Genomic DNA, 22,284 nt, shown 5'->3' with positions numbered 1-22,284 from the left:
CAATAACTGTGATGCCTTTTTCCTAATGAAACATGCCAATGTCTTTATTTCTTTAAATATGTTTTTCAGGCCGGACGTGGTGGCTCACACCTGTAATCCCAACACTTTGGGAGGCTGAGGCAGGCAGATCACCTGAGGTCAGGAGTTTGAGACCAGCCTGGCCCACATGGTGAAACCCCGTCTCTACTAAAAATAAAATTAGCTGGGCATGGTGGCGGGCGCCTGTAATCTCAGCTACTCGGGAGGCTGAGGGAGGAGAATCACTTGAATCCGGCAGGTGGAGTTTGCAGTGAGCCGAGATGGTGCCATTGCACACCAGCCTGGGCAAAAAGCAAAACTCCATCTCAAAAAAAGTATACATTTTTTAATTACCATGGACTATTCCTTGATTTTTTTTTGACCTCTGAACTTTTTATTGGCCTCTTGCTCCCCACAGGGTACTGTGCTTCTGCTGGCTTAATGTCTCAGAACTTTGGTGTCCCTGGTCTCAGACAGCACTTTGCTATCCACTATCCGGCGGGTGGTGGTCTTTTGGATAGTTTGCACGGAGTTGCTACTGTCCAGGGGATCACCAAGATTGAGGCCCTTGCTGTCTTCCAGCAGGTGGCGGTAGGTGGCGATCTCAGCCTCCAGCTTGACCTTGATGTTCAGCAAGTCCTCGTACTCCTGGACTTTGTGCTGGCCCTCTGCCCAGTTCTGTGCCAGCTTCGACTCCAGGTGCAGCAGGATTCCATTGAGCTGCTCCATCTGCAGGGCGTAGCGGGCCTCCACCTCCCTCAGGCTGTTCTACAAGCTGGTCTTCAGATTTCTCATTGAGTCCAGGTCAATCTCCAAGCACTGGACTGTACGTCTCAGCTCCGTGTCATCTCAGCAGCTCTGACCTTGGCAGACTGTGTGGTGACCGCTGTGGTGCTCTCCATAATCTGCTGAGACCAGTACTTGTCTAGCTTCTCTGGATTCTTCTGAGACAGCTCGTTCTATTGGGCCCTGATGTCTGCCATGATCTTGGCGAGGACTTGAGATTTGGGGGCATCTACCTCCACGGCCAACCCAGAGTTGGCCATCTGGACTTGCAGGCCTTTTATTTCCTCTTCGTGGTTCTTCTTCATGAGGAGCAGCTTCTCCTTGAGAGCCCCCATATCTGTCTCCAGCTGCAGCGGAGTGACATTGGTGTCATCAATGACCTTGCAGAGCCCATGGATGTTGCTCTCCACAGACTGGCGCATGGCCAGCTCTGTCTCATACTTGACTCTAAAGTCATCAGCAGCAAGACAGGTATTGTCGATCTGCAGAATGATGTGGACATTGTCCACACTATTTGTGAAGATCTGAGCCCTCAGGTCCTTGATGGTCTTGAAGTAATGGCCCCAGTCTCTGACATGGGGTCTCTTCTCCAGATACTCCCGGAATTTGCTCTCCAGCCTCCAGTTCTCGGTCTCCAGGTTCCTCACTCTGTCCAGGTAGGCCAGGTGGTTGTTCAGGCTTTGCATGGTCTCTTTCTCGTTCTGGATGTCCCCCATTCCTGCCAGACCCCCAGCCATCCCTGTGGCCAGGCCCCCAGACCCCAAGCTGCCCCAGAAACTGGTGGAAAAGGACATAGAGATCCGGGAGCCCAAGCCCCCCAGTGCCTGCATAGATGCTGGCCACGCTGCTGACCGGCTGGGTGCCATAGCTGGGTGGCTGGACAGAGCCCAGGGACTGGTAGTTGGTGGAGAAGGTGGAGCGAGTGGTGAAGCTCATGCTGTCTGGGGAAGAGAGCAGGAGAACAGGACTCAGGCTTTTGTCAACGACTACTCCTTAATTTTTACTTATAATATACCTGCTCTTGTAAGATAAAGCAGGTAAGAAATTGAGAGGTGTGACGTAGAAATGTAAGATGTTTATTTTAAAACACTAAGCTACATTGTATGGTACGCTACTACAATTCTAGTATTATCTGCCACATTTAGTGTCCTATCATTTACGACTTTACCATCATTTACTACCAAATCCCACCAAATATGACACAGAGACAATTTGTTTAAGAAAAGTTTTATTAACGTGTTAATATTTCAGCAAAGTTATTGCAACGGGTTGAAAATGCAGACACACTATTACAGGCTGTAAAGTAACAAATGAGTTTTACGCAATTAAAATATTACACATACTTATGGGATTTGTTGAATGACTAACAGACCCATAAAAGAAATTAAATCTGAAAGACGAAATCCAGTATTAGCACCTACAATATCTCTGACAGTGAAACTTTAAATGGTTTCCCTCTCCTAATGTATTTTTAAACTCTCTCCCAAATACAGCACTCTCAAACCCCAAGGATAAACGAAAGGCATAAGCAGCCCCGATCCTAGGAACGTACAGCCAAAAGCAGAGCTACAAATATGGACTCAGACTTGAGAGTTTTACTGAGAAGTAACTTACTGTACTTGAGCCAATCATAAGATTTCTGTGTACTGAATACTGTATATGAGAAAATTCTGTGAGTCATAAGGTTTGCCTTAGGGATAGTTAAAAATTAGTAATATACAGTATTATTCCTATCAAATTTTTTTCTCATAAGTTATATTTATAACAAAACTATAATTAAAATATGTTTTATACCTGCTTATTCCATATCCAGGGACACAGCGGGAACATCTATGTGTCTGATGGTTTGGCATCCACTTTATTGTGCTTACTGATTTTTGTGATGAACAAGCAACACGCATCACATCTTTCCAACATTCAAGGTAATGCAACAATGACATAAAATTCTCCAAAGAAATAAATGGAAATTGCATTAAATACTGCTTTAATTAGGAATAATTGCTATAATAAAACAAATAATATTATACATTATTTTTTTCAATAAGCTTCAGTTTGAGGAACTGAATAGTAGAAACAGATCTTAAGATTTGAGTCATGGTAAAACTGGTAATTCTTTGAAATCTGGGAGGTGCATTAGCAAAACGACAGCCACAGCCAACCCTCACCAAAATCCTGGAGAAAAGCATTTTATTAATTTAGGGGAACAAGATAGAACACTGGTGAAGATACGGCTTGTTGAGGTCTAAAGCCACCTGAGAAGCTGGCCCAAGGAATGAAGAGAACCAATGGTACGTACTGGTGGCAGATAATAAGCTTTGCACTGGGCTGACCAACTGTGTTTTATTAAATGGCTTTGAATAAAAAAAAGTGAAATGCTTCATTGTGTTTTCTCAGAAACTAATCAAAAGATTACAGAGTCCTACACAATTTGGAGACACAAAGTGGATGCTGAGCGACTAGAGGTCACTCCAGGTGTGGAATTTTAGAAAGTGAGTCCTTGGAGTAAATGGCACCGTGGCTCTGGCAGCAGATAGAAAGGAATGATGCTCTGGAGAGGAGGTAGGGACACTCTGCGGTCGGCCAGTGGATATATGAGGGGCCCGGCTGGAAGTGGGATCTGTAATTAGAGGGAGAAGCAAAGGTTTGAGAGAGATGCTGAAAATAATTCATAAAACCATTTTTCTTCCATCAACTGATATAAGCTTGTAACATGTGGTCTATGTTCTACTAACCTAGGATTTTATCTACTAAAATATCTTGGTACCATTTGTCTAAATGAGTCTACAGCTCAATAGTCTACAAATCTAAAAGTCCTATATATTCAGATCTCTGACCAAGCACATCACCACAGAGCCAGGCTGCCTTGACTGCTGTCTACTAGCTGTTCGTCCTTGGGCCAGCAACTTAAGTTCTCTCTGCCTCGGCTCCCTCATCTGAAAAACAGGGATAACAATATCTACCTCATAGGGTTGTTGTGATGATTAAAATGAAGGATTTAGAATAGTGCTGGCACAGATGTGCCAACAAACATTAGCTGTTTTTATTATCACTAGTTGTGATGGAATAATCATGTATTTCATTTTATATAAAGATGGCAATATTAATCCAGAGAGAAAACACCAGTGTATGTAACAATAACAATGTGATAAAAAAGATACATGCAAGGTATTATAAAAATTAAGCTTAAAGAAAGGCATTTTTGTTTAAAGCTCCTTTTAAAAATAAAGGCCATCCTCATGTTTGTGTAGTCTTTTGTTAAGTCACTAATTCCCACATACTGCTTCAAATTGCAGACAACTTGCAGACTGAAGAAAAATGGAAGAATTGAATAAATTATGCTTAGAGTTTCCTCCCCTTCTCCAAGATCTCAGCCCACATTGCATCCTGGACCTTGGGAACACCCAACTCCAAAAACGAAACTGTGTTGAACAAAAATATCTGCATTCATGAAAGATGGTATCCAGAAGTTATTAATGTAAATCTTTCCCATTTCAAAATTCTAGTTATTTGAGTATTGATAGATTAGCCTCTGGTGTGTAATTGCTCAAACCCCACACATCAGAAAAACACATGATTACACAATAGCTGCAAAATGAGTCATGACAAATGGGCCGTGCCAAGTCATCACAGCTGCAACTGATATACAAACCATGGCATGGAACAAAAGCTACACAGAAGGTTCCTGGTTGTTTGAGAAGTATCAGTTTGAAAATTGTACATGAGAAAGTGTATGGACAAGTAACACTAAGTGTTCCAAAACAAAGGCTTTTTAAGGAAATACAACATATGGCAGAGGATATAATGATTTAGATCTTTGGCTTTCAGGAATTCAGGTGACACATTCACTAGTGCTAAAGAAGGCAGCTCTGGAATGTTGCATAGCTTGAATAAATCATACAGGAGCAGACAAAATGTATTTTTTTTTTAAGTACTGAAAAAGAAAAGAAGGGGATAAACCTCTAGAATTATCTGATGAACTCTTCCCTTTCTCCATGTTCCTGCTGCTCCAAGTACTGAGAGGAAGTATGGTGTAAAAGACAGGGGTTTTATGGTCAATCAGACTTGGGTCCATATCCCAATACTCGTTAACCGTGTGATTGTGAGAACATCATTTAATCTATTTGTATCTGAGTTTGCTCATCTGTAAAATGGGGAGATACTTTGTAGGGTTCTTGTGAGATTCAGAAGTACCATTTGTACGATACCAGGCACATAGTAGGTGCCCTCAAAATGGTAGCTGTTATTAATGTTGCCCTAGGAAGACATATGTCTGCTTTGGTACATTCTGTGTCCGTGCTGTCTATTAATTAGTGACAGATACCTATAAGCACAGTCAACTAGAAAAGCACAGCAGCAGAACACTTTCTGTAGGAAGACCACATAACTGAAATTGGCAGAAATAGTGAAGTGCTACTTCCTGTCACTTAGAAGGCTATGCTAAAGTACTTAGGGCTTCAATGTGACTCTGCCTAGAGATTCTTATTAGTATTAATTTGTTTCTTACTCATTAAAGAGCAGCATCTGGATATTTAAGGACATTAACACTTTAAACAAAGGAATGAAATTTATGTTTCTACTCAGTAGGTAAGGTTTCTTCCACAGGGGTCTGAAGCCACTTAAATATAATAAATGAAATATTCGGAATCTCCCCACTCCCCTCTGAAATGTTCCTTTGCTTATTAAAGCCATTTGTCGTATAGGTAGACATCTCTGAACTCATTCTTATATGCAAAATCCAAGTATTTATATGTCTAGGATAATTTTGAAATATTAAAACAAACCAAGTAACTGCCATCCCCCATTCCCCCACCAAAGTAACAACAAAACCAGTCTGAACACAATACAGTAGGAAAAAAAAATCAGAATTAAATTCTCTATCACCAAATAGAACTTGGGCTGAATACACATTTTAAATATCAAGCTAATACGGTGACTAGCTTAAGCTAACACAGCAAATATACCACTATTTAACTGCGTGATTTAATGATTTATTTACCATGCGGGGAAGAATATTCATGCATCCTCTAAACTTGCAAAAGCTGCATACAAGCCATGTCATTTCATATTTACCTTTAATTCTACGGTTTATCTTCCACTGCTCATGCCTCTGTCTTCATAAATGGTAATTTCAATCTAAACAGCATGGCTATTAAGAAAACACACTACAGGACACAACACATAAAGGGGACTTGGCAAGGGGGACGGTGTGATCTACAGACTTTGCTTTCAGTTTGCTTTGCTTATTTTTCAATTATTAAACTTTTTTCCTACTTAAGCTTGCTTTCTCCAATTTGCTGAAAATTTTAAGAAAGTAGTTACTTACAGTAGTCCATATGTAGTTCCTTCCCAAACACTGATAACTTACGTTTTGAAAACAAATTCTGAAAAGGATGCTTTATTTGTTGAACTAGGGAGTTCTTAACTGAGAATCCATGGAGGTAATGAATTCAGGGATTTAAAAATACCCTGAAATTATATGAAAACTTTTTTCTTGGGAAAGGGTTCATAACCCCTGAAAGTTTAAGAACTACTGTTGCAGAGTATAATAAAACTGCTGAAATTATTATCAGCTGGAAGGCCTGGGATTATGTGACCTAGGTTTTTAAAAAAATTTATTTACCCATTACTCTAGTTATCAAGCTAAATTAGTTTTTTGCAATTTTATTTACCAAATTCACTTAGTGATTTTCAAAGCTTACTGCCTCTAAAAATATGCACAGTATGTCAAAGGTAATGAAATTATACATCTGGCAGCTGTAACTGATTTCAACTAGTCAGATGAACCCATGAAACTGCAATTCATTTGGATGACAAGTCTCACCACACATTATGAGTTTATCCATTTCAAAGGAGCTTCAGGTTCAGGGTTTCTGCAGCTGAAATGCATTACTCAAACCACCCCCATTATTACTACAAGATGCCCTTAGAACCACCAGGAAAGATGGTGACCAGAATAGTAAACAAACCACAGAGACCTGCACCATGCAATGGAAGGAGGGATATGCTTTAAAATAAAAAATGTTGGAGACAGGGGGTTTACAGTAGGTATGCAATTCACACAGAAACTACCTACGGCAAATACAGGATGGGAGTTAAATTCTCTCTAGCCGATGCCAAACAATATCAACATTTTCTTGTTATAAATATTTAGACTTTCTGATCCAAACTAAAAAGATACAACTCGCAGTCCTCGCTCAATGGGGTCTGTCAGGAGGAGGCCTTGTGGAGCATAGATCTTCTCATTCTGCTCTTGAATGTATTTGGAGACTTTCTTCAGAACCTGACAGAAAGAAACACCACAGCTTTTTACAAACTTCATCAGATTTCCCTTTAAGTGTTAGTGAGATCTCAAAATAGGCAGTGGGAATTCGTTTTCAAGGCAAGTCACACGGATATTCATATGGTGGAATACAGCTGTGATTACTTGGCTCACATGAGTTGCATATGACATATAGCAAAGTGTGAGGGACTCTTCCAGTCAAAAATATCTTCAACACAATGTAAATAAATACAAAAGCATACAATGGCACGGTGAGAACCAACCCCTTTATTCCTACTTCCCAGTCACCTCAATCCTGCATGTGGAGGAACACACAGATGGTTATATACACAATGGCTGCTCAAGCTTTTTTCCTATTCATAAAGTGCTGTTAATGTGACATCTTCTAAAATCAAGGACAGTTCTTGGCCTTGCCTTTTACAAAACTTAAAGGACTGCTTCTCTCCTTTGTACATGTTCATCAATTTAAAGTAATGATATAAGGTGGGCTTGTAACAAAAGGTAGCCCCATTATTTCAAAACTAAAAAGTTTATTTCCTTTGTAGAGCATGTGGGCATTAGCTGCTAGGGAGTTTCTGATAAATACAAGTGTCTTATGTCATTTCCATGACTGCATGTAGTGCTATTCTGCAGTTTGCTCATTTCCTAGACAGGAACCTCAATTTATAAGTTTAGTATTAAGCTTGTAAAAGTCAAAGCAAATGTAGACAAAAACCAGATAGGATACAAAGGAACTTCTGGAAATTGCCAAATCTCCAGCTTTAATAAAGGCAATTCTGAGACAGATAAGCTAGAAGAAAATAAATCTTAATAGCTACATCCAAAATCAAAGAGTTACATGTTTTATTTCAGGCTCGAAGTCATCATAACTTTTTTCTGGCTCTAATGTTCAAAAGAGGCTTTGATCCAGTTCTTTAAATTACTATATATTTCCTTAAATTCACACTATTAGCAAATGATAAAGTCACAAATGTGATCACAACTTAAAGGGAAAAAAGAACTGTATGAAAATAAAGTTGGAAATTAAGCAATGATTTAAGTGTGGGTTACATAACATACAGACCAAACTAACAAATTAGGATGTCACAATTTAGATGCTTTGGTATAAACTGATTTAGAATTTAAAACTCTACCTATTTCGTATAAAGAATTTTCTAATTGAAGAAAAGTAATTTAAACAGTTTATTCAAGTATTTTTGGGGGATAAAAAATCTCATGTTTTATGCTTCTTCAAATGAGCGTAAGATTATTGAAAGAGCAATCTGCATGGCTCTTATGTAATAAATTAGGAGTACTATTTCTAAATAAAAGATTTGTTTTTTTTCATCTAATTACCTGAAGCAATGCATGTATCATTCTCCTATTTTCAGCACTCAAAGAATTTGAGCTGTGCTTGGTCTTTATGAGCAAAAAAACCCCTTAGGCACTATCTTCACATCAGAGTTTGTCAATCATCTTAAAATAATGAATAGAAGGAAGTAGCCCATAAAGGTGCCCAACTAAGGCCTCTCAATCTTCTCTCCAATTTCCTTCTCAGCTCACCTGCCAGACTTGGAAACTGGAGACTCAGTCTCCCTTCACTCCAGTCCATTAATACTAGGGAAGACACCCAGAAAAATGCCTGCATGGCTGGTTTCAAAGAAAGGATTCCTTCAGAACAGCTTTCCGTCTCCTTTCTCTGAGTACAGGTTACTAGCAAAGAAACAGCAACATCATTCTTTTATTTGGTTCAAGCGTAACTTTGTTGGGCAAGTTTTTTTTTTTTTTTATAAACTTTAGTAACATTGACATGCACTTGGGTTATCAGTTCAGAAAGAAAACGATTAGTTTTCCTTTTTGTATAAGCTCTAAATATTCTTATACTATTGTGGTGAAGGCCACACTGTCCTTAACAAGATGCTTTAAAACTCTTAGTCTCAAAATAAAAATAAAAATTAAAACAAACGATAAAACTCTTAAAGTCTCTTTAATAGCAGAAAGCATTAATATGTGTAAACTCATACCACCATCTCAGAAAGGACAAAGCGCCATTCTCACCCCCAAGAAATCATATGTTGACATTTTATTCACACTTTATTATTTTTGGTAAATCAATGTCAAAGCAAACCATGATATTTAACAAAGTTATCTGTTACTCTCAAATCTCAATTTGTGTAATATTTACAAAGTGAAACACAATCAAACCTTGGAAAAACTACTGTCCTCCCTGAGGATATTCAACTGGAGAAAGCCTTCCAGACCTTCAAGAAAAATGGCCTGATTGAGGCTAAGGAACACCACATCTTACTGTTTTCAGAACATATCCAAGTTCCCTCCTGTGTTCCTTCTAGAGATTACAGCACATAGGCAGAAGGGATGTTTTCTAGTTCATGAATAAGGCAGAGAGATACTGAGAGGAGAACCTTCCATGAGCCCATTTGTCCCCTAATTATCATGGGTAGCAACAATAGAGAAATAACACTGAAGTCTTTATCTTCATTTTAAATCAATAAATAGCACATTATAGGGAAAAATGCATGATTGTTCTACTGAGTTTTAAAAGGCCTATTTACAATTTCAAAAAACTTAACACACATGACAAAGTATAAGCACTGTTATATTTGGCTTACTGTTTGTAGACTAGGAATTTCGGTGTTTAAAACAATACAGACTAAATGACTCAACCCCATCCTTTCGTAAGTAGAAAATAATAGCACAAAAATTCCTCAGAGACAAACTGGGAAAGGGAGAGGGCAGCTGTGCTTACATTTTAATCATTTTATCGAAACACAAATACACGCTTCTAATAAAAGTATAGGTATATCATATCTTAACTACGATCATTCCAGTTATTAATTCTGCACAATCTAGTTATCCATGTTCAGTTTCTACAAAATATCACCTATTTTTAAAATGTGGCCATGCCTTAAATTTGGTTTCTGGAATAATTTTATTTGGTCTTTACTTGCTTTATAATATTTGCTCTATAAAGAGAAAGGGGCCTTGCTTAGACTATAAAATAGGACCTTACACAATGTCTACAAATCCAAGCTAAAACATATATTGGGATCAACAAATTTCCATTGTATTTCTGGTATTGAAGACCATCTTCCAAGATTTAATAATTGGAAGGGTTTTAATAGAGAGCTGCTAAGTGTTTTCAGCACCCAAATAAACTAGCAGCTGGCTAAAAGATTACTTATACTTGAAAATAAAAAATCATATGTGAGTTCACAAATATCTGATTAAAACTTACATAGGTAACTTCATTTAAAATCTATCTTGGCTGGGCACAGTGGCTCATGCCTGTAGCCCTAGCACTTTGGGAGGCCGAGATGGGAGGATTGCTTGAGGCCAGGAGTGCAAGACCAGCCCAGCCAACATAGTGAGACCCCATCTCCAGTTTTTTTTTTTCAAAAAGTAATAAAGGCTGGGTGCTGGGTGCTAGGTGCAGCGGCTCATGCCTGTAATCCTAGAACTTTGGGAGGCCAACACAGGTGGATTACTTGAGGCCAGGAGTTTGAGACCAGCCTTGTCAACATGGTGAAACTTCATCTCTACTGGCACAAGAATCACTTGAACCCAGGAGGTGGAGATTGCAGTGAGCCAGGATCGCACCACTGCATTCCAGCCCGGGTGACAGAGTGAGACTCTGTCTCGATTTAAAAAAAAAAAAAAAAAAAAAAAAATCGACCTCAAGAAAACACTGTTTATTAAGCACTAACCACATGTGAGGAAAATTATTAATTCTAATATCCATTTTACAGTTGAGAGAATTCAGATTAATTTGTCCAAGATCTCATAATTAGTTTGAACTGACTAGCACCCAATTACCGATTTCTTTTTACAAATGACATCAGTACTTCTATTTCAGCAAATATACTTTGACAAATACAATTAAAGTTTTATCAACAGATGTAATAACTCAAGCCTTTTAATACTTCACAAAGCATAAGAGATGTGCTTCTACCTTAAATTAGCAATATTATGGACTTCTGTAAATAGCCATTCCACATGATAGTTTCTACCCATATGAATTCAGCTTTACCTTCCCCTCCTACATTCATGCTGACTATCAACATATCCCTTGGAGTTGGTCACCTCTTTGCACCTCCCCTGCTCCCTTCCTAGTCTTGCCTGGACTTCTGTGGAGCTTCCTAACTTGTTTCCCTACTTCTATTCTTATGCCTTGTTTCCACAAAGCAAAGAGATCTCTTTAAAATGAAAATCTTGCTGGGCGCAGCGGCTCATGCCTTTAATCCCAATACTCTGAGAGGCTGAGGTGGGAGGATCGCTTGAGCCTAGGAGTTCGAGACCAGTGTGGACAACACAGTGAGACCCTGTCTCTATTACAAAAATAAATAAAATGAAAATCTGATCACATCACTCTCTTGATTAAATCCTTTGAGCAGCTTCCCACTTGCACTAAAAATAAAATCTACACTTCGTTCCATGGACTAGGCACTCCATGTTACAGCTCCTGCTTACCTCTCCAAATCCACCTCCCATCATTCTCTGCCCCTCCTCTCCTGCGCATCACCTTCTCTCAGTTCCCAGGGTCCATCAAGCTCTCTGGGCCTTTGTATATGTTCATCTTTCTGCCCTAATGCCCCAGGCTTTTCATCCTTCATGCAACAGCTTAAATGTCACCACCTCAGAGGCCTCTTCTGACCACACACCCTAGATTAGGTCCCGCCTATTATTTTCAACCATAGGCCAGTTTGCTTCCTTCAAGGCACTTATCATAATGTGTAATTTTGCTGGCTTTGTTTCCTTGTTATTATCAGCTGTCACCACTTAATTATGAACTCCACAAGGTCAGCAACCATGTTTGCCCTGTTCCGTTATGTCCCAGCACTTTGCTTAGCACACAGTAGGCTTTCAACAGTTACTGAACAAACAAATCCCCTGAGCCTTCACTCACTGAATGTATTATTAGAGAGGAGATACACTGAAACAGACTGAAAGCTGACACTAAGCCTTGATAACTTCTGATTTTGAAAGTTAAACATGAATGAAAGCTTCTCTGTGTGGTATTGAATCGGAAGGGAAGAGCATGGTCCCTTTAAATGATACAGAAGCAGGCAGGGAAGTGCTGGGTAGAGAAGGGCGTGGTCCCTGGCTAGCGCTCCACCTCCAGGCCTGTGCCCAGTAGGTGAAGACAGGCATTTTTGTTTTCCTGCCCAAATGCTGCATTTCCACCCTGGCCTGCCACACCCCCATCCTGTGCCTATAAAAGCCCTGAGACCCTAGCAGGCAGACAAACAGGCAGCTGGATGTCGAGAGGCGCACATTAGTGGAGGAACACACTGGCTTAGGAGCACACTGGCACACCGGTAGGCCATCAATTGGCAGAATCATGTGGAGTTTGGCCAGGGTGGCTGGAGAAGAGTTCGGTCGTTGAGTGGCCTGACTCCAGGGGAAAACCATCTCCCTTCTGGCTCCCCCATCTGCTGAGAGCTACTTCCACTCAACAAAACCTCGCACTCATTCTCCAAGCCCACATGTGATCCGATTCTTCTGGTACACCAAGGCAAGAACTCTGGGATACAGAAAGCCCTCTGCCCTTGTGATAAGGCAGGGGTCTAACTGAGCTAACACAAGCCACCTATGGGCGGCTAAACTAAAAGAGCACCCTGTAACATGCCCACTGGGGCTTCAGGAGCTGTAAAACATTCATCCCTAGACACTGCCGTGGGGTTGGAGCCCCACAGCCTGCCCATCTGTATGCTCCTCTAGAGGTTTGAGCAGCAGGGTACTGAAGAAGCAAGCCACACCCCATCGCACACACTGCGAGGGGGACAAGAGAACTTTTCCTGTTTCAACATGGGGAAGGATATAAATAACTATACTTAAATATACCTGTTTATATGAGATGGAATTATAGTAACAGGATGGTAATGAAGAATACAACCGCATTTTCAGCCAACAGCTCCAAAAACTTTAGCTGCAACTATATGCATTCTCCACTACATGGAGTGTAAGACATTTCTATCAGATGGGGCACAATATATTCTTATAGCATTTCGTTTTCTAAGCACTGTCAGCATTTAGTGATATACCAGGGGCTTACCATGATTAATTTACAGTCATTTATTTAACATACATTCAATGAGTGCCTGATATACCCAAAGCATGGTGTTAGGCATGAAGAGGGATACAAAATGGTTAAGGCATTGTCCTCAAGAAAAACACATACTTGAAAGGCAAATAAGACAAGAACATAAACTGCTATATTCCAAAGAAGAGTGAGGCAAGTGCCAGAAAACAGATACAAATAAAATGTTGTAGGGACACAAGAGAAGAGAAAGAATTCAGACTAAAATAGAGAAAAAGTTAGACGGAAGTGAGACCCAAGGGACTGGTGGGATTTGAACCTGGGAAGATAGCATTCCAGGTGGAGGAGAACCACAGTGGGTATGTTTGCTGACCAGTGAGGGATGGAGTTTGGCTGAGGGAGAAAGTGAAGGAAGGAATGGGAGGTAGTGCTGGAAAGGTAAGCTGAGGTCAGCTTGAGCAGGGCCTTGAACTTTACCCAGTGGTAAAACATGGGAAGCCAGGGAAGGTCTCTGACTTGGCAGAAGTAGTATCTGTGTTTTATAAAAACAGCAGCAGATAGTTTAGAAAACCAAAAGGAGGGAAGAAATGAGACAAGGCAGACTATTTCAATAGTCTAGGAGACAGAGTAAGGGCATAACCCAGGATAGTGGCAGACGAAATCACAAAAAGTTAATGACTGGGAAAATGAAAGATATTTCAGTCTTTGAAAACAGATTAATTTTTCTCTCTTCTTCATCCCTCATGCCCAAAGATGGTACTGAAAAGACAGGGGTGCTACTGACAAAATGGGAGGTGGGCGGTTTGACTTCTGGTCATCTTAAGTTGAGAAATCAGCAATTTGGGAGCTAGCAGGCAGGTGCAAAGAGAAAGAAAGAACTCAGGTGGGAGAAGAGAGTGAAATTTAGGGAAATAAAGTAAAAACATTCCCAGAAAGCTGAGTAGGAAGAGAACATATAGATTTTCTACATTCTTCTTAAGTGTAGGCCAGTCTGAACATTGACACGTCAACTGCAATTGGACATACCAACTGTAACCTGTTTTGAAAGACTCAGCACTATGTGCCTCTGTACATAGGAACAACACAATTTGAATGATAAATGCCCCTAAATATTTTACGGCAACTATCACCATGTAAGCATCAATGTGTAATAAACTTGCCTTCTTCATGATTTTAAGAGATTTTTGTGAAAACAAATGTAGCGTTACCTTCTCATAATGAGTTTCCATGCATAGGAAGATGGTATATGCTGTTAAACAAGCCAAACAACCTTCGAGATATGATTGGCCGCCAAGCTTCTCTGCTTCTGCATAAAGGTTATTTAGAGTTCGAACTGTTTCTTCAAACTGCTGTCTATCAATCTGTAGAGAAGAAAGAGTTTAAAAATAAGTTTTGGGAAAAAAAAATCAACTTACTAATGCATGCCATCATTAACTCATCTTGTTTTGTCACCATTCTTAGTCAGTAGTTGACAATTTTTTTGGTGATTAAATCTGGGCCTAAGTTACCAAAACTGCTTAGTTTGTTTAATTTTATCCCACTTATAAATACTGGATAGCTTCAAGGCTCAATAAGGTACTTCTTTATTCTTTCTACTAAATTTCAAGTAACTTTAGGCTCTATTCCTCTTTCCATTCATTTAGATTCACATTTACGGAGCACCTACTATCAGATACTATGAAAAATCTCAAGATAAAGCACTGTCTCAATCCTTAAGAGTTTAATTATGCAAGCAGAACAGGTATGTAAATATAAAAATGCAATAAGCTGGCCAGGCACGGTGGCTCACGCCTGTAATCTCAGCACTTTGGGAGGCTGAGGTGGACAGATCACGAGGTCAGGAGATCCGCCCACCTAACATGGTGAAACCCCGTCTCTACTAAAAATACCAAAAAAAATTAGCCGGGCATGGTGGCGGGTGCCTGTAGTCCCAGCTACTGGGGTGGCTGAGGCAGGAGAATGGCGTGAACCCGGGAGGCAGAGCTTGCAGTGAGCTGAGACTGTGCCACTGCACTCCAGCCTGGGCAACAGAGCGAGACTCCGTCTCAAAAAAAAAAAGCAATAAGCTGACAGGGTACTATCATATAGGCAAATATAAAGTCTAGCAGGGACACAAAAGTAAGCAGAAATTCTCTTTATCTGGGAAGGGCAGGTAATCTTAAATTGAGTAACTAAAGACTGGAATTTACTAGGCAAAAAAAAAAAAAAAAAGGCATTTTAGCAGAAGGATCAAAAGGCGTAGGTTCTATATTCTGTTTACTCAGTCTATCTCTTTTGAAGCAATTATCTTGTTACTAAATAAGGTAAAATTTGTTAAGGTAAAATCTCTAGCTAATACACAATGTTTCACATCAAGTCATTCTTATTACCTCTTTCTATTTGGTGACACCATTATCTTACATTTACACTAATATTACTACAGGTTGAGCATCCCTGATCTTAAATTCTGAAGTCAGAAAGGCTCCACAATCTGAAAATTTTGAGCACTGACATGACACCGCAAGTGGAAAATTCCAAACCTGACCTCATGTGAGGGGTCACAGTCAAAATGCAGGTGCACAACATATAGTTTATTCAGTGTCCCCAAGGGAAAAAGACCCTTCCAGCCCCCGTCAGCTGCCATGTATCTTTTCCATGCACAGCCAGATTCTCCCATGCAAGCATGCTCTCAAAGGGTGATAAGATGGTTCAGTGTACACACACTTTGTCTCATAAAGTCATCTAAAATATTGTGTAAAATTACCTTCAGGTTATATGTATAAGGTGGATATAAAACATAATGAATTTCGTGTTTAGACTTGGATCCCATCCCCAAGATATCTCATTACTATAAACAAATATTTCAAAATCTAAAAAAACCCCAAAAACTGAAATACTTCTGGTTCCACATATTTCACATAAGAACCTGTACTGTCATCCATTGTTTCACTGAATCATCTGCTTTTACTTTATTCTTCCAATATTACTTTACTGTCTTCTAATAGTACTTTGTATAACAGATTTCAAATTTTGCTACTTCATCCCAGGACTTTCAAGGCCCATTAGGAGAGTATTCATCCAATACTGCCATTCTTATCTGTCTGCACTCTAAGCCTTCTCTCGCATAAGGATTCCCTTATTTCTAAAATTAATAACTACTTACGTATGAATTCTCTCTTTTATGAAGTTTTTATTTAAAAGACTTTTTTGTTTGGCTTTTTTTTTTCCTTTCCTGGTCTCTGTGAACCTATTAAGTCTTTCTTTATAATAGAAATAGACTCAGGAAAAAAAAAATCAGGCTGGCGTGGTGGCTCATGCCTATAATCCCAGCACTTGGGAGGCTGAGCTGGGTGGATCACTTGAGCTAAGGAGTTTGAGACCAGCCTGGGCAACATGGTGAAACTCTGTGTCTACTAAAAATGCAAAAATTAGCCAGGTGTGGTGGCGCATGCCTATAGTCCCAGCTACTCAGGAGGCTGAGGTGGGAGGATTGCTGGAGCCTGGTAAGTGGAGGTTGCAGTGAACTGAGATCTCACCACTGCACTCCAGTCTGGGTGACAGAGTGAGACCCTGTCTCAAAAAAAGAAAGAAAGAAAAAATACCCTCAACATACAGTATGAGCCCTACTATTCCCAAGAACGTAATCTTTTTTTTTTTTTTTTTTTTTTTTGAGACAGAGTCTCACTCTGTCACCCAGGCTGGAGTGCAGTGGCGCAATCTTGGCTCACTGTAACCTCTGGTCCCAGGATCAAGTGATTCTCGTGCCTCAGCCTCCCGAGTAGCTGGCATTACAGGCGTGCACCACCATTCCCTACTAATTTTTGTATTTTTAATAGAGACGAGGTTTTGCCATGTTGCCAGACTGGTCTCAGGCTCCTGGCCTCATGTGATCCACACCGCTGGCCTCCGAAAGAGCCACCTGCAGCTGGCCTCAAGAACATAATCTTTTAAAGTGTAAAACAATTCATGATCATCCTTAAGCTATAACAATTCTCTAAGTTAGAAGCAGTTGTAGTCATTGTTTTGTCCGTTGTGTGGAAAATGTGAGGAGTCAATGGGCTAGTGGCATGCATGAGTTTAATGTAACCTTTAAAGTGGTGTTGGCTCTACCCATTTTTCAAGAGGAGTTAAATTTCCAGGAATACTAGAGATTTGGACAAAGGCTAGGTGGGTCAAGACGGCCTTTAAGCACAGGGGCAGCGTTTCTTCACTGAGCTACCCCTTGAAGATGTGGTGTCAAGGCTGGTCATCTGGGACACTGTCACAGTTCTCATTCACGAAAACAGACTGAGGAGAGCTCAGCAAACAAAAATGTAAGCTGTTATGTTCACCTAATTATGCCTACGTTAATGCCTTCAGTTTGTCCACCAGTAAGTCTACAAAAGTCTAAATAATTCCAATCACATTTGATGTGCCTATGTTATAAGTCATTGAATTATTTATATTTCTTTACAATACAATTCAAAACCATGGGATTCAACCCAGAAACATATTTCTTTCATATTAGAATTACTATTTATCCCGGAAACCCTAATTATTATTATTTTTTAAGTTTAAAGACAGAGTATCGCTATGTTGCCCAGACTGGTCTTGAACTCCTGGCCCCAAGTGATACTCCTACCTCAACCTCCAGAGCAGCTGGGATTACTTGGGTGAGAACCACCATGCCCAGCCAGACACACTAATTCTTATGCGTTATTCCGAGATTACAATGCCTTATAGGTTAGAGGTAAATCATATGTCAGTTAAACAAACAAACAAAAAAAGGTTAATAAAAAAAGAAAAAAAAGGATAAATGGTTAAAGAAAAGTAAATGCCAACAAGTTTTTGAAAGGTTATTTTAAAAAAGGGAAATAAAGGGTAAAAATCACAGAAGGCATCAGTAAAGGCAAACAACAAACTTCACAAGAAAGGGCTCAAGAGAACAAATGTTGGCATTTGTAACTTACTACCGTTAGGCTATGAAAAACAGTGGCCAGTGTTCTCCCTTAGGTTCCTGGACACTGATACAGGAGCTCTATCAAAATTTAGATACATGAGAAGTCAGAGCCAAATAAAATTTGGACCCACAAACATCAAAAATCAGAATGGAAAGAGAAATCAGGCTCATTTTCCCAGAATTACTGTGAACTACACAGTAGAAAGCATGGTGAAGCCTGCAGTGATCACGTATCAAGGGTGGCAGGTCAAAGGTAATTATTAACCAGATGGGGAGACATATTTTTAAAGGGAAAAAATGCCTCAATTACAGTTCACTCATTCTTCTACTCAGACCAAGGGTAACTAAGATATCCGTATTTTGGCTAATGAGAATAAAGTTTCCTTTAAGGAATGGTTCTGGCAACAAATCGCTTAAGCATCGAAGTATTACATTCTAAAAGGCAGCAGAGAAAATGAACTTGTTAACAGACAGAACCTATCCTACTCCCAAATTAAAGGGCACAAATGTGTGTGTATTTTTAAAAAATGCTTTAAAATAATACAGAACACTTGCATATCAGTCTGTGTCTCTATTACGTTGCCAAGTGTGATGTTCTCACAAAAGGAAAATCAGCTCCAATAGCAGAGCAATCAGTAAAATTTCTAGGGTAAGTAGTAGAGAAACAGAAACCTTTCAATTTTTCATCAAAGCAAGGAAAGTTTAAACCTGTAATTTAAATTTAATCTCAACACACATACACGCATACACACACAATCAAAGCTTTTCTAGTGGTTTAAAAGCATAAGCTAGTGTTTTAACCCAAACATTTAAAAAGAAAAAAGAAATTCAAAGGCACAATTGAATAGTGCCATGTAACATTCCATATAGTACTCAGTACCACAAGCAGTTCTGGGCTATACAGAGTCAAAGAGGTAAAAGGACTCCAGAATTTAGAAACATCAATTTCCTGAGAGAAATCAGTGGAGCACTGTAACTACATTGTGCTTTTGCACTTAGATTACAAAATAAAGGCTCTGCCACACACAGAGTGTAAGGCTAATGTCTGATTCTGCGTATACACATTTAGCTCAAATATATGAGGTGTGAGTGTTGCCTTAAAACCTTAAAGCAAAGGAATCTTTAATGTCCAAATAATTGTGGTAAAAAAAGAATACTTTATATTCTGATTTTGAAGTACACAAATTGTATGTCATAGTTTCCGTAAGAGGCTTAAAAATAAAACATTTGATTGATTCCATGTACATCTTTTTATTTTATTTATTTTTTGAGACAGAGTCTTGCTCTGTCGCCCAGGCTGGAGTACAATGGCATGATCTCGGCTCACTGCAACCTCCGCCTCCCAGGTTCAAGAAATTCTTCTACTTCAGCCTCCTGAGTAGCTGGGATTACAGATGCCCGCCACCACGCCTGACTAATTTTTGTATTTTTAGTAGAGATGGGGTTTCACCATGTTGGCCAAGCTGGTCTTGAATTCCCGACCTCAAGTGATGCACCCCCCACGGCCTCCCAGAGTGCTGGGATTACAGGCGTGAGCCACCGGGCCCAGCCTGATTCCATGTCAATCTTAACATGTAAAACACATCAATTGTGATGTTAAATTATTTTAAAACAACATTCAGTAGCTCTATCCAACTGGCCACTTGCTGAATTTCTACCTCTTCAAACCACTGTGGATAGTTCCACCTATTGTCACGCTCAGTTAACTCATAACATAGTTGACAACATACTGCAGCATTTAAATGGCATTTCAGAAACAAGTCACCTCACCATCTTTTAAAGGCATATTTGATCAATTTGCAATTCAAGAAACATATTTGGGCCATGAACCTGCCCATGGTTGTGTCAAACTGAAGGAAACTATAATGGATCATTGTTGATTTCCCAACCATGGCAATCCAGCAGCGCAACCCACCTCACTGCAAACTGACTGTAAATAACTGCTACACATTTCTCTACACAGACTCATCCACACCCACTTATCCCATGACCAGCATCTCTCAGTCCCACACCCAAGGAATGCCTAATCACCTCTCAGGCCCTCGCCCTCCCTGTCACAGAGAAGAGAGCCACAAAACCTGCTTCCAGCTAACCAGAAGTTGATCCCTGAACGGGAAACACAATCTACATAACACGTGTCAAGACCAAAAGAATCTTTGGTTGAGTGTACACATGTGGGCACACAACAACACAGGCAGGCACGCACACACTCTATTACCTCTACAACAATATACGATGATTTTTTTTTTTTTTTTTTTAAAAAGACGTTTTGCTAGGTCTGAAGGGGAAGCAAATCCCATTCTTCCATTTTTGCTTGCAGTGTTGCCCAAAGGACCTATATCCTGATGACCATTTTGATATGCAAGACAAAACAGGTGGCTCCCAGTGAATGTGACAAGTTTAAGGCCTTGTTCTGAGACATTTTCCTGTCCAGGCCTATCTAACGCCCTACGTCTTTAAGTTTCCAAGAAAGCCTGAATGCACCGCCTGGCAATGCACCTAATAAACCCTTTCAGCCAAACAGTGCGGCCAGCACAGAGGCAGCAAACACCAGTCATGAGAATGATGATGATTTATCTTGCGCGGAGAGGTAGGAGGATATAGTTACAACCTGGTGACTGAGGTGACCTGGAGCCTCAGGAACTGGCTCTTCATCGCTGCCGACAATAACCCAGGGTGGCGATTTGGGGGAGTGCAGCAGGGGAAGACTGCTGGATCCAGATTCCCGGCACCGGGCAACAAAGTTCCAAAAGGTCGTCAACCCCGGGGATCGGCCTATATTATTCTTCCTCCTCCAAACACCTGTCTTGCTTAGTGGCTCTCTTCTTACACCTTTGGCCAAGGCCCCTTCTGTGCGTGGCCCTCCCCAGAACTGCGGGACCCTCAACGGCCCGGTTGTCGCCCACACCCCTCCCGTCCTCGGTGAGTCTCTCTCCCTCGCCAGAGCAGGCGTGGGGAGCCAGGTTGCGTACCCGGTTCTCCAGCTCCGCAGGGAACTTGGTCTGGAACTGGCAGCGTGTGCCACTGCTGTAGTCTCGCTGAATGAACACCTTTCCAGACACCGGAGCCTGCTGCGGCCTCATGGCGAGGACAGGACACCCCGCGCTGCGGGGTCGGGGGAACACCAACCGCGGGTCAGAGCCCCGGCCTGGACCCGGGACTCCGACCCGCCAGCCCCTAGCCCCCACCCGCCGCCCAAAACAGCCCAATGCCTCCTCTGCCCCGCTCCCCTTCACCCATGCTGTCACCGCGGGCCTTAGCTGCCGCCTGGCCCAGGCCCCGCGCCCCCCACAACCCGGTTCGGCCCGGGAAACACAAACCCGCCTCCTCTGCCCTCCAGCTGCTGTCGCACCGCCTTCGCCGTCACTTACGTCCTGCCGCAAAAAGCCTCTTCCCCGCCCCTCAGTTCGGCCTCCTACCTCAGCTCTGGGACCCACCCTCTCCTCTGGCCGTAAAGCCACCCTGCCAAAGCTGCGCGCTGTGGGGCTGGGCCGAGGAAGGGAAATGTTGTGGGCGGGGCCAGGGCCGACCCCGCCTTCCGCCCGCGCAGGGATTGTTTCCGGCAGGAGAGAGGCGGGGCGAGCTGTGGGGCTGAGGCAGGCGCGAGCGCGCGGGGGTGTGAGGGGCGGAGTTTCCCGGCTGTGTCACTTCCCTAGTGATTGTGGCAGGTGGTTCCCGATCACTGATTGTGAGGGGTTGTTTTCGTTCTTGACTGGACGTCGCAGCTTACGTGTGGGTTATGCCACCCAACTCATACACAAAACAAAAAACATAAAGAAAAAACAACACCCTCTCCCCAAACCCTCAAACACAAACTGCTCATCGTGTTCAGAAGTAGAAAGCAGGCTCCGAGGATGGATCCATTTGGTCCCTAGACTCTTGAGAAAGGGTCAGGAAGTGAGGACGAAGAACCTGCCTGGGCCCCAGCGTTGGCGGCCCCTGCCCAGACTCTTCTTTGGGGCGGCTTTCCTCTCACCCCACATTTCCACCCAGCTCCCATCCACGCCTCTCGACGGCGGATTTCCTCTCACTCCCCATTTCCACCCAGCCCCCACCCATGCCCCTCAGGTGACCAAGGGGACAAGCAGTTCCGCCCTCCTTGCCCACTGGCCCTTACTTGACTCAGCATTTCTTTGCAAGGCAGCCAAAGAAACCCCACCTTACCCTTGTCTCCTGCTAATACAACCTGTTAGTACCACTGTCTTTTATATATTTAATATAGTTAAAATATCCTGCCTTTTAAAT

General features: G+C 41.5%; 1 protein-coding gene and 1 pseudogene across 2 annotated transcripts; both read right to left on the bottom strand.

Moving 5' to 3' along the window:
* Positions 1–456: 456 nt before the first annotated feature.
* LOC100583402 lies at positions 457–1,770 on the bottom strand (annotated as a pseudogene).
* Positions 1,771–2,015: 245 nt separating this feature from the next.
* On the bottom strand, positions 2,016–21,581 carry GOLGA7 (golgin A7). Of its 2 annotated transcripts, none has more exons than XM_003269621.2 (6): positions 21,411–21,581; positions 21,012–21,144; positions 14,330–14,482; positions 6,983–7,084; positions 5,875–5,937; positions 2,016–3,421 (listed from the first exon to the last, which is right to left on the bottom strand). In XM_003269621.2, exons 2-5 carry the CDS (start codon positions 21,120–21,122, stop codon positions 5,890–5,892), a joined length of 414 nt encoding a protein of 137 aa, XP_003269669.1. In that variant the 5' UTR covers positions 21,123–21,144; positions 21,411–21,581; the 3' UTR covers positions 2,016–3,421; positions 5,875–5,889. The 2 variants fall into 2 exon arrangements, with proteins under 2 accessions (XP_003269669.1, XP_003269668.1); XM_003269620.2 differs by having other exon boundaries at positions 21,360–21,522.
* Between the last annotated feature and the right edge of the window lie 703 nt (positions 21,582–22,284).

This window comes from Nomascus leucogenys, chromosome 8 (assembly GCF_006542625.1).
Source record: "Nomascus leucogenys isolate Asia chromosome 8, Asia_NLE_v1, whole genome shotgun sequence".
Classification (NCBI taxonomy): domain Eukaryota; kingdom Metazoa; phylum Chordata; class Mammalia; order Primates; family Hylobatidae; genus Nomascus; species Nomascus leucogenys.
This window is presented reverse-complemented; position numbering and strand designations above follow the sequence as displayed.

Coding starts and splice junctions, on each gene's coding strand:
- GOLGA7 (XM_003269621.2), bottom strand. CDS start 21,122: ATGAGGCCGCAGCAGGCTCCGGTGTCTGGAAAGGTGTTCATTCAGCGA. Junction 14,483..21,011: donor CTGCGGAGCTGGAGAACCGG/GTACGCAACCTG, acceptor TCTTCTCTACAG/ATTGATAGACAGCAGTTTGA. Junction 7,085..14,329: donor TGGAAACTCATTATGAGAAG/GTAACGCTACAT, acceptor TCTTTCTGTCAG/GTTCTGAAGAAAGTCTCCAA.